Source organism: Anabrus simplex, chromosome 1 (assembly GCF_040414725.1).
Source record: "Anabrus simplex isolate iqAnaSimp1 chromosome 1, ASM4041472v1, whole genome shotgun sequence".
Taxonomy (NCBI): domain Eukaryota; kingdom Metazoa; phylum Arthropoda; class Insecta; order Orthoptera; family Tettigoniidae; genus Anabrus; species Anabrus simplex.
Genome location: NC_090265.1, coordinates 1158189265 through 1158205057, shown reverse-complemented (window position 1 = coordinate 1158205057; position 15793 = coordinate 1158189265). Strand labels below are relative to the sequence as shown.

The following is a 15793-nucleotide window of genomic DNA, read 5'->3' as shown; positions in this document are numbered from 1 at the left end:
CTTTTCTTTGGATTTTTCCAGTTCTTGAATCAAGTAATCCTGGTGAGGGTCCCATACACTGGAACCATACTCTTATCAGAGACTTATATGCCCTCTCCTTTACATCCTTACTACAACCCCTAAATACCCTCATAACCATGTACAGAGATCTGTACCCTTTATTAACAATCATATTTATGTGATTACCCCAATGAAGGTCTTTTCTTATATTAACACCTAGGTACTTACAATGATCCCCGAAAGGAACTTTTACTCCATCAGCATAGTAATTAAAACTGAGAGGACTTTTCCTATTTGTGAAACTCACAACCTGACTTTTAACCCAGTTTATCATCATACCATTGCCCACCGTCCAACTCACAACACTATCAAGGTCACCTTGCAACCGCTCACAATCTTGTAACTTATTTATTACTCTGTACAAAATAACATCATCTGCAAGCAGCCTTATCTCTGATTCCACTTCTTTACACATATCATTGATATATATAAGAAAACATAAAGGTCCAATAATACTGCCTTGAGGAATTCCCCTCTTAATTATTACATGGTCAGATAAAGCTTCGCCTACTCTAATTCTCCAAGTTATATTTTCTAGAAATATAGCCACCCATTCAGTCACTCTTTTTTTTAAGCATTGGTAGGAAAGACATAAACCAAAAACTCACATAATCTCTCTGCCACTTTCTTTTTCCATCTTATTTACCTCTTCCGCTTCCAAGTATTTAACCCATAATGCTCTTATACTTTCACACTGTCTCAAGAAATCTGCATTTCCTAATGCCTTCTCACACAATAAACATGTATTTGCCACTTCTATGAAAGCCTTATTTTTATAAACTCCCATCAGCCACCATATAAATCCCCTGTATTCTCTTTTGGTTAATTTATCATGTATTACTTTCGCCGCTTCCTTACCACTCCTAGCCCTTCCCTGTCCCATCGTCGCCATAAGACCTATCTGTGTCGGTGCGACGTAAAGCAACTAGCAAAAAAAAAAAAAAAAAGTCTTCTGTACTTCTCGATGCCATCAATACTTTTTTGCATTGCAACTGGCGTTAGTGTGAACAGAAGTATGTCGTCAGTGAAGACAAGACCAGGAATATCCTGATTTTCTAAACATGGCAGTGCTAATCTTTCCTCGACTTCAAATTCTAGTATATCGTTAATGAACAATAGGAATAAAATCGGTGACAATTTACACCCCTGTTTCAGACCCATTTTGGAGATAATCTCTCCTACTACTACACCTTCTTCCACTCTCACAGTACACTTTACTTCAGCATACATCTTTTCTATAGCTCTTATCATTTTAGATGACACTCCAACTTGTCTCAATCTAGTAACAACTGCCCCCCTGTTCACAGTATCAGATGCTTTTTCTAAATCTATTGATGTTATATAGAGCTTACCTCTTTTTTTCTTTACATATTTGTCAATAAGAGTTCTCACTATAAAAACATTATCTAGTGTTCTTCTCCCTCTTCAGAATCCACTTTGAAATCTTGACAGGATTGAAGGTCTCTCCGCCCAGTTTCTTAGTCTATAATTCCACTATAGTTTCCAGGATTTAATCTATCCCCTTTTTTTTTTGTATATAGAGCATATTATCCCCTCTTTCCAAGCTTTTGGGAATACCCCTTTCTCAGAGATGTTATTGAATATCCTTGTCAAAATTTCCCACGTGCCGTTTCTCTTCCTCACCTCTTTCCAAAATTCATATGTGATACCCGAAATAGCTCCTGATTTTCCCTTTTTAGCTCCTTGCAACAGCTTCCTTATTTCCTGAGTCGAAATAGCCTCATCTAATTCAGGCAGAATGACACTCAAGCTCCCCGAGACAATAATCCCCTCATGATGAGCTCTGCATTTGTCTTCTTTATTCAAAAATTTCTAGAAATACTGGACCCATGTACTATGACTTATATTGGTCCCCCCTGAACCTGATTTCTTCTTGGTCATCTGATTTATTTTATCCCATACTTTCCTACTGTCATTTTCCTTACACTTTTTATTTATGTCTGCAGTCATCTTTTGTTGCCATTCTGACTTTGTCTTTCTTAACAATTCTCTGTATTCTTTCCTTTTTCTACAAAATTTGTTTCTAGCTACTTGAGCACCATCCTCCCTGTATCTCCTAAGTGCCTTCATAACCAGTGACTTTTTCTTTGCACATTCTGTATTATACCATCCGCATTTTATCTGCACCTGGATTTTGCCTCATACATATTCCTGCCATTCCAATTACATTTTCTATCCTGGTAAGGGCTTCTTCAACTCTATTCTCTTCTATCACTTTCTCAATACCTATTTTCCAGATCTCAAAATTCTCTCCATTGAAGTACTCTCTAAATTCATTCCCTAATTCTTCTCTCCAATGATACCTGGGTATTTTCCTCTCCTTTACGCTATCGTAAACTATCTCCTGCACTCTTATATCTTGAATTATTAGTTTTATAGATTCTGGCATATGGTTTGCCTCCGCCCAATCCCTAACGCATATCTCTTTGATAACTTGCAAACTATCCCTACAGCATACAACTAGGTCAATTGTACTGCCCCAATTTTCTACTTTAAAGATTAGTTTTCCCTGCTCATCTCCGAACCACCATTCATTCAATATATAAAGCTCCTCTACTGCGCATAATTCTAGTAGTTTTTCTCCATTTCTGTTACATTATTTATCCTGGCTGTTTCTATTAACTACTAATACCTCATCCTCATGTTGACTATAAACTGGCTTCTTGTCCCCTATCCTCGCATTACGATCACCCATAATAATAATGCTTGCCTGATCATACGTACTTCTCATTCGTCTAATTTCTGTCGCTAAATTCTCAAAAAACTCATTGTATGAAAATGGGGAGCTCAAAGGTGGATTATATATAAAAGCTATACATGTTTCATTCCTCCAATTGACCCTATCTAATATTCTTATCCAGATTAATTCCTTAAACTCAGATTCTAAGAGCTGTATCCTATCTTTTAAGTTGTTTTTGATTACCACTGAAATTCCTCCTGATATTCTTCCTCTATTGGATATCCTTGATCCATATTGACTCCATACAATACAGCTTTCTATCTTTAAGTCTTTCTTGTAATCAGCACAAGTTTCTACAAGTCCAAGAATATCCATTTCTTCCAGTAGCTCTTTAAAGTCTTCGTTACCTATTTTGTTCCATATTCCTTCGATATTAACACATGATACCTTTAACTCTAGTTATATTTTACTTTTATATTATAAATTCCCTGACTTATTTTTGGACATTCTAGATCTTTCCATTTGTTCTATTTCTGCCTTATTCTCTTTCCCCCCTTATCAGTCTAATTTCTCTTTGCCCATAAATCTTTTAGACTTAAGTTTTTACCCTTTACCATTGTCTCTCGTCTTCTTTCTTCAATCCCCTTGCTGACCACTGGGTGTTGCTTGATAGGGCTGTCTTCCAGTGCATTGCCCTCCACTCCCGCGTGCGCCGCTGACTGGTCGGCTCCTCAAGTGGCATATACTGAGGGCTACCAAGGTCATCGGTGAAACCCAAACCTCAATTGAGAATGATGGAAGTCTAAAGCACATTATAATGTAATCATCTGACACATTGTTCCATTTAGAAAACATGAAAGCAGTGAGAAAAACGTCGCACGTATTTCTGAGAGCAAGGCATCGGAGACTGATATTGAAGCCCAGACTTTTGTCCCTCTCCCCTCTACTCGCTCCACGCGACTTGCTGTTTCACTCCCGCCTACTTCTACATCCTTGTAGGATGACACTGCAGGGCTGCTGTTATAGGAGCAATATAGTTTTTCTTTTTATTGGTAGATCTGCTAAAATGAAATGCCATCTTTCAGGTTTAGTGTTCTCTTTTGTTGGTTGGAATCGAACCTGTGATCATGGGTCAAACACCACCACTGATCTCCCGAGGAAGCTAATTAACCAGTGAAAGATGGGTACAACCGCTGTCAAATTCAACATTTTATTTAATAATAATAATAATAATAATAATAATAATAATAATAATAATAATAATAATAATAATAATAATAATAATAATAATAATAATAATTTTTTTGCGAGGGAGTGTAGAAAATCTTTGATAAGACGCTTGTGAGGGTCCACACTCAACAAGTGTGTGGAGATTCTTACCCACTAAAAACCTCACTCTCTTTTCCCACGACGTTTATCTCCGCCCTGGAAACCGCTCTCGCATTACTTCAGGACGGATGTTGTGCTTAATGCATCTTGTGCTTCATCTTCCTTCTTCTGCTTTACTGTCTGTCGTAATCATCCACGTCCTTCTTCTTCTGACGCAGAATATTTTCTACGTAGACTGCCACCTGGTCCCAAGATTCTTGACTTCGTAGCATTACTGACATGATCCCTTCTGGCGTCAATTCTCCCTGCATAACTTCTAAGCATCTTCTTTGTGGCAGCCAATGAACACACACAAAGAAAGTATGTAATACGTCATCAATATCACCACAGTATATGCACACCGGACTAGTTGCTAGCCCTAGTCTATGAAGAAATTTTTGGAAGTATCCATGACCTGTCAAGAACTGTGTGAGATAGTAGTTCACTTCACCATGATTTCGGCCAACCCATACACCCAGAGAAGGTATCAGTCTTTTTGTCCATCTCCCCCTAGAATCACCTTCCCATCTTGTTTGCCATCATTGCATTCTGCGACTAAGAGCCAAAGCCTTTGCCTTTTTCCTTTTTAGCTCTTCTTGTGTGAGCCAAATTTCTTGTCTTTCGAAAGCTAACAAGTCAATAGAAGCTACTGCTGCTATTACTAGAATCGCAGGTTCTGATACTGTACGATATGCGCAAGCAATTCGTAAAGCTGCTCTCCGTTGTACAGCCGCAATTCTTGTCCGATATTTCACAATTTTTAATGATTCAGCCCAAATTTCCGAACCATATAACAGTATCGATTGGACAGTCGACATGAGAAGCCGCCTTCTACCAGATTTCGGCCCCTTGATATTTCTCATGAGTCTACTCAGTGCAGTCATGGTTTTCGCTGCCTTATCTGTTACCCGTTGGATGTGGTCCCAATATGTAAGCTTAGTATCAAGCGTTACACCAAGATATTTTGTGCTCCTAGTCGTTTCGATGGTTATCTGCCCAATCTGCATCGGTACAGTATTATTAATCCTTTTCCTCGTCAGGATGACAATTTCCATTTTATGATCTGTGAGTTCTAACTTGTGATTTATCATCCATTCTTTAATACGTCACATCACCTAATTCAATTTAAATTGAGCCAGCTCTAGATTACGGGTTACTATCACAGCAGCCACATCATCAGGATAACCCACAAGTTTTACATCTTCTGGCATCTCCAGCCGTAACAAACCATCATACATGATATTCCAGAGGTGTGGTCCAAGAATTGAGCCCTGCACTGCACCAGTGTGAGGCGTTTTCTTATCTGACCATCTTCCATGTCGTATAACAATGTACAGTCTTTCAAATAGTCTCGCAGTATATACATGAGATATTCTGGTAGCTTGAAAGTTTCTTGTAGAGCTTCCTAAATATCACTCCATCTTGCCAAGTTGAAAGCTTTTTTAACATCTAGAGTCACAAGAAGCGTCAGCTTTCTAGAGTAATGATTACCCATTTGGGCTCGTTCTGCTGTCTTCACCACTTCCTTCTCAGCATCTAGCGTTGAGTGACCTCTGCGAAATCCATGTTGTTGGTCAGATAGGTCACCAGCTAATCGGACTGCTGCTAGTATTTTCGGCTGTAGTAGCTTCTCTAAACCTTTCCCGGCAGTGTCCAGCATACATAGAGGTCTGTAATCCCCAGTTTTCCCTTTACTGATCAGAACTAATCTAGCTATCTTCCAACAAAAGCTAAAAATTCCCGCTTTCAAACAATGATTATACATTGGAAGATAGGAAACTTAAAAGGGTCCACATTTTCAATACAAATAAATGTTATAGTTTATTTACAACATATATTTACACTTGGAACTAGTTTCGACGCTGTTTGGCGTCATCTTCAGCCAAAATGTGGGAAATAGGCTAGCATGTAGACATTTATATTACACAAAGTGTTACATCAGTGTGAATAAATGAGGGAACATGAAGACGCAAAGTACATTGTCAGTTTCAAAGTGGTCATGAAAGGTGAGTCAAAATTGTATAAACATGAGATAACATAATCACTTAAACAATAAACATATAAACATATAAACTGTAACAAAACCATGCTACGCATGGTTTCTACGCATGGTTTCTACGCATGGTTTCTACGCATGGTTTCTACGCATGGTTTTGTTACAGTTTATATGTTTATATGTTTATTGTTTAAGTGATTATGTTATCTCATGTTTATACAATTTTGACTCACCTTTCATGACCACTTTGAAACTGACATTGTACTTTGCGTCTTCATGTTCCCTCATTTATTCACACTGATGTAACACCTTGTGTAATATAAATGTCTACATGCTAGCCTATTTCCCACATTTTGGCTGAAGATGACGCCAAACAGTGTCGAAACTAGTTCCAAGTGTAAATATATGTTGTAAATAAACTATAACATTTATTTGTATTGAAAATGTGGACCCTTTTAAGTTTCCTATCTTCCATTCTCAGTTCAATACGGACAAAAATGAAATTCTTAGATTTAAATGATTATACATTCTCAACAGCAGTTGAGGACATAATTCAACTGCCACCTTTAGTACTTCTGTTGGAATACCATCTGGTCCAGGGGCTTTCTTATTTCTTAGGGAATTAATTGCTGTTATCAATTCTTCAGTTGTAAAAGCTGGTACATTATCTAGTTCTTTCTCGGCCTCACATCAATCCTCTCTGCATGATCAAGGAATAGTGTGTGTACTATTTCTTCCATGGTGCGTGGATCCATTATAGGGCTCGGTAGCATCCTGAATTTCTTCATAACGATTTTATACCCTAATCCTCATGGATTTTCATCCACTTCCTTAGACATTTCCCACCACTTGTCAGCTTTACTCTTTTTAATTGTATTTTGCAGTCTTTTCTTCATAGTCTTATACACTACTGAGAGAGTTTCATCGTTATGTCATGTTCTTTGTGTCCTTCGTCTGAATCGCAGGCATTGTTTTCTCAGCTCAGCAATTTCTTCATTCCACCAATATGCTGGACGCTTGCCTCTCCATTGTTTGATTATGGTCATTGATGCATCACATGCTTGCTGAAGGAGTCTCATGGTGTGTTCCACGCATTTATTAGCAATTATGCTTCTTTTGTCTCCGTGAGATGTATCCGTCATACAGTCCATTCCATTCTGTATTACTTCATGAAATTTTTCTCTATCCATAGTGGCTATGTTCCATCTTTCTGGCTTGCGTGTGGTAATCCTTAGATGCGGAGTCCCTTGAAGTACACGAAAAGTGATATACTGATGATCGCTTCCAGTATATTCTTCAATTACTCGCCATTCAGTTATCCTAGATGCAATGTCTTCAGAAGTAAAGGTTACATCTGGTATAGTTCCCTGACATCCTGGTCGCTGAAAAGTTGTCACATTACCAACATTGATAACCATTAATCCCAATCTGGCGGCATCTCCGTTGTACGCCACCCTCTAGAATCTGTTTGAGGCATGTTCCATTCAACTGCTTGAGCATTAAAATTACCAGCAACTACTAGGTTAGTGTTCATCCCTTGCAGAATATCTTCAAGCCCATCTAGTTTTACCTGGAAGTCATAAATAGCCTCATTTGGGGTAAAATAACAGCAGACAAAAATTACCTTCTCAACTTGGACCCAGACAAACCCATCCCCGCATCCTTGATTTATAACTGAATATTTTCCAAGGTCTGATACCCATATCGCAGCTGTCCCTAGATTGTCTGAAAACCAGCCTGGTTGATCTCTGTCTTGATATTGTTCACTAAGAATCAAGATGTCTGTTCCTATCTCATAGATCATCTGTGTCAATAGATCATTGGCAGTTCGACTCCTGTGTATATTGGCTTGAAGGATCTGTACCATTCACCACTGCTTTTTGGCCTTTCTAGCGCTTCACGAAACACAATACACTTGCCTGAGCCAAAAGCATGATGTCGTTTTGACTCTTCAACGCCCATATCTGTGCAAATTATGCATCATGGATTCGTTTTGCATCCTACTGCCTTGTGACCAGCTTCCCCGCACTTAAAGCAGAGTTTACTTCTGTCCACTCCTTTACAGTTTCGTACTTGATGCCCATATGTAAGACATCTAAAGCACCGAGGAACTACGGCCCACCTTCTTACTCTGCAGTATAGCCAGCCTACTTTAATTTTGATGATGATGATGATGATGATGATGATGATGATGATGATGATGATGATGATGATGATGATGATGATGATGGGGCATGGCATCTGTATAGGCTTGGTGGTGACCTAATGAGGATAAAATGAATGGCAAAGACGTCATAAACACCCAGTCCCCAAGCCAGGGGAATTAACAGTATGAGGGGGTTGATTCTGAAAAACTGAACTGTGACCATCGGACTAAAGGCAAGCATTCTATCCATTTAGCTGCAAAGCCAGACTTTGATTTGCTAAACCTTAGGGTACCATCTCCACTGATCAGGGGTTGAGCATTGGCAGTAGCAGAGGCCAGGGAAGTAGCTTGTGAAGCAGCCTTGACAACACAGCAGACTTCGCCGTTGGCTGCAGCTCAAAACGCTTCAAGCTTGACGTTCACTAAACCAACCATCGAAAAGGGGTAACCTAAGTCTAGTGGTAGCCCATGCCTTGATCCCAGGATACACCACTGCAGCTCCTGTATCCGCTCCTCTTCCTTCTGCCGTATCACTTCCACCTACATCATCACTGACTTCCATCAGCGTTGCCTTGCTCACTTCTGCTCCTTCCTCACACGTTACACTTTGCTGATGTTGGTGTTTTTCGTCTATTTCCTGTAGCTGAGCTGGTGTCCACATGCGCCACCAGCGACCGTCTGCAATGATCAAACGCTGCCCTTTAATGTAGGCCTTAAAGCCTTGAAATCTTTTTCTGCCTAGGTGCCTGCGTAAAATGTTTTGTTCCTTGAAGATGCCATTGTCCATGTCCCTTCTCACCCAAATTTTCTCACCTTTTAAGTTGCTGGTATTCCTCAGCACTATTTCTGCCGTTAGGGTTGATATTAACTTAACCTTGATTTGTCTCCTACCTTTCACTTTTCCCACTCAACTTAACCTTGATTGGTCTCCTACCTTTCACTTTCCCCACTCAATATACATCATCTATGTCCACCTCACTAAAGTTTATCTTCATTTTACTTTTTATTACTTCTACCACTTTAAATACTATTTCCACCTTGCTTTCGTTGTCTCCTTCCAGCACACCATAAATAAAAAGGTTTTCCCTCCTATGCTCTTGGTTATTCCTGTTTTTTTGCTTTACGTCACACTGACACATAGGTCTTACGGTGACGATGGGACAGGAAAGGGCTAGGAATGGGAAGGAAGCATCTCTGGCCTTAATTAAGGTACAGCCCCAGCATTTGCCTGGTGTGAAAATGGGAAACCATGGAAATCCATCTTCAGGGCTGCCGACAGTGGGGTTCGAACCCACTATCTCCCAAATACTGGATACTGGCCACACTTAAGCAACTGCAGCTATCGAGCCCGGTGGTTATTCCTGTTTTCAGACCACTCTTGACTCAGTTCCTCATCTAAATCCCTGACTTTGGTCTTCAGTCATTCTACTTCCTCCGTGTTATGAGCCACTCTCTCTTTTATCACCTTCATCTCCTCTTTAACACACTGTTTTAACGCTTGTATTTCCTTATTTATTTCCTTGGCTTGTTCTCTAATTAGGTCTCTTGTTTGCTCATCCTGACATACTTCTTTGATCAGTTCCTTAATCATTTTGAATTCTTCCCATCCAATTGCACCAACTGGTCCAGGCCCCAGGTTTAGCTCAACTCCACTAATTTCCAATAAGATTGCTATCACTGCGGCTACCAACAAGGTTACCAATACACCCATTTGCTGCCCATTTTTCATCTCTCCTCCCACTTTTTCACATTTCACTCCTCCATTCCACCTTCCTATAGCTGCCCTGACTCGTTGGCTGAATGGTCAGCGTACTGGCCTTCTGTTCAGAGGGTCCTGGGTTCGATTCCCGGCCGGGTCGGGGATTTTAACCTTCATTGGTTAATTCCAATGGCCCGGGGGCTGGGTGTTTGTGCTGTCCCCAACACTAACATCCCTGCAACTCACACACCATACAAAATACTATCCTCCACCACAATAACACGCAGTTACCTACACATGGCAGATGCCGCCCACCCTTATTGGAGGGTCTGCCTCACAAGGGCTGCACTCGGCTAGAAATAGCCACACGAAATTAAAAATTGAAATAGCTGCCCTGTACTGCAGTAGTGAATTGCCCATATTCAGCACTGTACTCAGCACATCCGCTCTCTCCACTTTCTCGATCACGACTGTGCACTTTCTTTTTAAACTTCTTTTCCATTATTCAGAGCACTGAGATAAGGAATGGGGGTCTAGAAAAAGGATTTGCAATAGCTATTAATACTAAAAATATTTTTGGCAGTCATGCTAAAGGAAAGCAAACAACCTGTGTGAATGAACTGAACATACCTTTTTTTTTTTGTTGCAGTAGACATGAAAGTGTTTACTGTCAATACAGGAAAAGTCAACTGCTTTCAGAAATGACCATGATCTCTAGAGAAGAAGCTGTAAAAGAAGAACCTCCCATTGTTTCTATAGTAACACCTCTTGCATGACCTTTGCAACATGTGGATGCACATTGTGATGAAGAATAATTACATCAGGCAACAGCATGCCAAGACACTTCCTCCTGATGGCTTGATACAAATTGTCCAGTGTCTGATTGTAGTGCTGAGCATTTACTGTGGTGCCACACTCTTTAAATTCCATCAATAGCTGCCCTTTACAGTTTTTTTTTTTTTTTTTTTTTTTTTTTTTTTTTTTTTTTTTTTTTTTTTTTAAAAGGGCCATCATCACTGCACCAACAGAAGGTTATGCCTTGAATTTCTTGGATTTTGGAGAGCTGATATCCATATATTACCTAGTGGTGGCTTTGCTGGATGGTTCCAACCACCATTGTGTCAGCAAAGGGTGTAGCTGACATCCTGCATAAAACATGTGTGCCCAATTCTTCACTGTAATCTTTGACAGACATTTATAACTATACATAGCAGTCATGCAGTATTGAGTTTCACTCAGTTGACAGCCTTTGACTGTCAAAAATTGAACAATAACACATTGATCCTGTTTTGATAGGTTCAGTTTTGCTACCATATTTTCTCATTGCCCATACAGTCAAACAATGCATGCCATAATGCCAACTACTGCTGGAAAATTCTGATATATAGTAGCCCCTCCTATGATAGCTCAGTGAACACAATGAAAAGAGCATGGGGCCCAGAAAGTTTTCATTTAATTATGTCTTGTAAGTCATGTTAGACTTCTTAGGATTAATCACAAACTGGCTGAAAGTGCAGCAAGTTAGAATAATGATTTATGTTTACCATGAAAACATTTTGTCATAACTAGGAGATTAATTTGATTTTATTACAATTTGTTAATATTCTGGATGTTATTAATTTTATCTCCACTTTTCAGGAGTAAGCTGGCAAGATAAGCTTACCACTGTCCGCTCCGTCATGAGTGAGCAGGATGCAGATGTATTGGTGGTGACAGCCCTTGATGAAATAGCCTGGGCACTAAACTTGAGGGGAGAAGATGTGCCTTACACACCAGTGTTTAGGTCCTATCTTATTATAGGCCATTCCTATGCAACTTTATATTTACCAAAATACAAGATTACAAAACCAATTAAGGATCATCTCAACATCCATGATATTGACAGTGCAAAGACTGTCAAGTAAGTATATGCATATCAAACATAACACACATTATTGCATACTTCAAATTAATAAAGGATATTGAACAATCTTAGGGTCAAACATTTCTTTTTTCATTGACTGAATTATCTCTGTTTAAGGAGATACAGTATGCAATATCCATTAAGTCAATAAAGAATGTTTTGAGAAAAGTTTAAGGGGTCTGCTCTCCATACATCAATTTCTTGGTATTTCTTTGGAATATTTATCCAATTCAGGCAAACTGCTCAATATATGTCAGCCAAACTTTGTCCACTAATCCAGGATCAGGTTTAAAGACTTAAGTTGGAAGTAATAGACATGGAAGTAGTTGAATTAGAAGATAAGGCTATAATAGGCATAAACTTGGTGTATAAAGCTGTGTGTATTATCCAGCTTTGGTAGTTGGTGGTGGCGACTTGTGAGACAATTGGAAGAACTATAGGGGTTAACTAGGAGAATAACAGGTTCAGATAAAGAGGGGAAGAGAAGCAAAGGGAGACCAAGATTACAACGATTATACTCAGTTTTTAATAATCTAATGGCAAAGACCACAGATCCAGTTGCAAATAGAGGATTGTGAAGGCACATATTTCATTGAGAGAGGCTTGTAGACTGAATCCTGAACAGTAGATCTCTGTATGTATAGGATGGTAATGATCATTGTTGTTTCAAGAGGTCTAAAATCTAGGTTATTGGCCCTTAAGTTATTATTATTTTTACAATTTTCTTTACATTGCACCAACACAGATAGGTCTTATGGCGATGATAGGATAGGAAAGAGATAGGAATGGAAAGGAAGTGACCATAGCCTTAATTAAGGTACAGCCCCAGCATTTGCCTGGTGTAAAAATAGGAAACCACAGAAAACCAACTTCAGGCCTTCTGAGGGAGGGGTTTGAACCCACTGTCTCCCGAATGCAAGCTCACAGCTGTGCGGCCCAAACCACATGACCAAATCGATTATTATTATTATTATTATTATTATTATTATTATTATTATTATTATTATTATTATTATTATTATTGAGAAAAGAACAATATTTCAACAGTTGAAATTGGCACCAGATATGTACATTCTTACCTCCCATTTACATTAAAAATACAGCAAACTTCTCAGGACCATGATTTTTGGTACTTTTAAAAGAAAAATTATTTTCTTACAGAGAATTGATTGTGCCATATTTGCCATGTTGATGTGCACAGTTCCATATAGACGTGAGTTTGAACTACACCCAACCGTAAGATCTTTCATATTCTATGATACTGAGAAAACGAGAACGTCTGAAAGGCTGATATTGGCACCAGATACAGGTTACAAGAACAATATAATGATGACCATCATATTTCAGCTGTTTAGTGGAAAATGCCAACGGCCGTAGCCGTGTTGAAACACCGGATCCCGTGAGATCTCCGAAGTTAAGCAACACTGGGCGTGGTCAGGAGTTGGATGGGTTGCCACGCGCTGTTGGTGGGGGGTAAGGGAATGGAGGAGCGGAAAGGAACTGGCCACCCTACCGCACGTAAACTCCGGCTCAGGAACACCTCTGCAGAGGTTCGGACCTGCCTTCGGGCAGAACAACCCTCACCACCAGTGGAAAATACCTTTTTTTCAGTGAAATGAATTAATAATCTTTACCATCCTGGCATACCGTATATAATGGTACTACTTCCACCTACAAGCATGAGATGGAACTCTTACCACTGAGGTTTGGGGAATGACCTCTACAAGTTTTGATGGTGAATGCTTCGTTGTATGTATTTCCATTCTAGATATGTGAATCAGATGAGGTAGAAATTTCACATGTTTGTTTCTTTTTAGATAAAATGCCTCTCATCCAGCGAGTTGAAATTGTCATTTTGTTGCATGTGACAACATAAACATCATCTATGGACATATAAATGAATTGTGACCTACCACATGCTTTGAAGTTGGAGTTGCCATTGTGCTGCCAGAGTCAAAGACAAAGGACACACATATACACTATATTGCTTGGACTAGAACATTAACCACTGGTTTGCTGTCTATATAATTGTGTGAAGTTTGAAGTAAACATGAGAATTCTACATCATGATTTGAGTTTACTGAAATATGAAAATAAGTTGAAACAGAATTGAAGGGACGTACTTAGGAAACAAAATCAGAAATGTACATATAAATGACAGGGATCTGAAACTGAAAGACAAGTTAGGTGCACAAATTTTGAACCACTTCAAACAAGTTCAAACTTCAGAGCCAGATGAAGTTTATATCTAGAATATTCCCAAGCTCTGTTCAGTCAATTTTCAAATATTCAACGTTTTGACCAAATATGTCTTAAAACTAAAGAAGAATGAAAGAGTTGCAGATTCTATTTACAGTGAATGGCTTCTACATTTCGGTTCTTCTTTGGATCCAAGTGAGAATTCAAATTTTTTGAAAGCAACCAATAAGATCTGATCATTTTGAAAGCAACCTATATTAGTACTGATTCCGCAGAATGTGATGACACTTTTAAAAAAGTTTATTTTTTAAATTCCTTCATCCTTCAGACATGCCACCTAATGACTTATGCTTAACCCTCCTCCAGTCACGCAACATTATTACGTTACTAGTCACGCACGGAGGTAACCTCCGGGGTTAAAAATGCGCGTCATTTTCGTCCTTTGAGATGTTATTTTGGCATATTCGTTTGCAGTATCCTTTGGTATAATCAAAAGAAACCCTTTTAAGTACTTGTAGGTTATTTTTACACAGTTTGTTTGATGTAAAAGCAGAATACTGTAGACCTTAACTATGTCGAATGATCTTATGATATTAAATTCATGAGACTCGCCATTACCTACGACGATCACATCATATGAAATATGAAATGATATTTTTCTAAAATAAGTTTAGAACATCAAAACAACAAGGTCATCGACCTCCAAAATAAAAAATGATGCACTAAAATATAAGATAATTTACTTAATCGCACATGGAGGAAACGTCCAGGCGATGACACTCGTCAAAACAATGATCCCACACTTGGACACAGGATGCACGATCGCGCTGAAATGCTGACAGGATGAGTCCAAATGAACAAGGAGAAAGGTATAAGGATGGGGAGACCAACAGTTTAACTGGGAAGTTCAGTACCGTGCAAAATGTAATCGTCCCGGAGGAAATCTCCGTAAGCGACTAATTAAGGGTTAAAAGTAGTTGGGTAATACTTCTTCACTATTTAAATACCAAAGCTTGTGCAATGAGATAGGCTGTGCTGAAGCTAGACAAAACTACTGTTCATGCAGAAATTCTGTCGATCTGCATACCCTTGGGAAAGTTAGATCCATAGATGTCAAAGTCAAGGTACATCTCCCAACTACAATTATACTCTGAATGGTTTATAAGGAAATATTATAATATCTGTTCAAATTCTGTACACCTGATATGTATTATAACATGAGAAGTTCAACTTTTATTTATAAGATATATGTTAATTTTCAACCTTTCCTTCTGGATGCCTGACATCATAAAGGAACTTGACTTTAAAATGAAATAAGCATAAGGAGGAATAGAACACAAACACCAAACAGAAAATGGTACAAATAAAAGTGAAGTATGAAAATGAATACACACAGAGACAACGTGGTATAGATAGGACTGGAGGCATAGCAATATAATGTGACAAGTCACTGAAAAACTCCTCTTTATCCACCATTGGACACAGTAAATGCAGTTTATGCAGACAGAATAATATCATGTGCCATAACCTGGCACAATGGACACCTCTTCATCCTCACCTCAAGAGGAATCACTTACCTTTTCGTAGGAGAGAACATAATACTTCTGCGGTGAATATGTGGAATTCTACTAAGTTGCACCAGCAGAAATCAGTTTTAGTTCATGCATAGACTGCATTACCAAATCATCCACAATATAGAATAAGGCTTCCAATATGCAAAA

The 15793-nt window shown here is 38.9% G+C and overlaps 1 protein-coding gene across 1 annotated transcript in view; it reads left to right on the top strand.

Moving 5' to 3' along the window:
- LOC136877025 (xaa-Pro aminopeptidase 1) overlaps positions 1-15793 on the top strand; it is a 279859-nt gene that overhangs the window by 192317 nt on the left and 71749 nt on the right. Inside the window, exon 7 of the mRNA XM_067150827.2 lies at positions 11609-11870. Within this exon, the coding sequence (XP_067006928.2) occupies positions 11609-11870 (262 nt within the window). The remainder of the gene's footprint in view (positions 1-11608; positions 11871-15793) is intronic.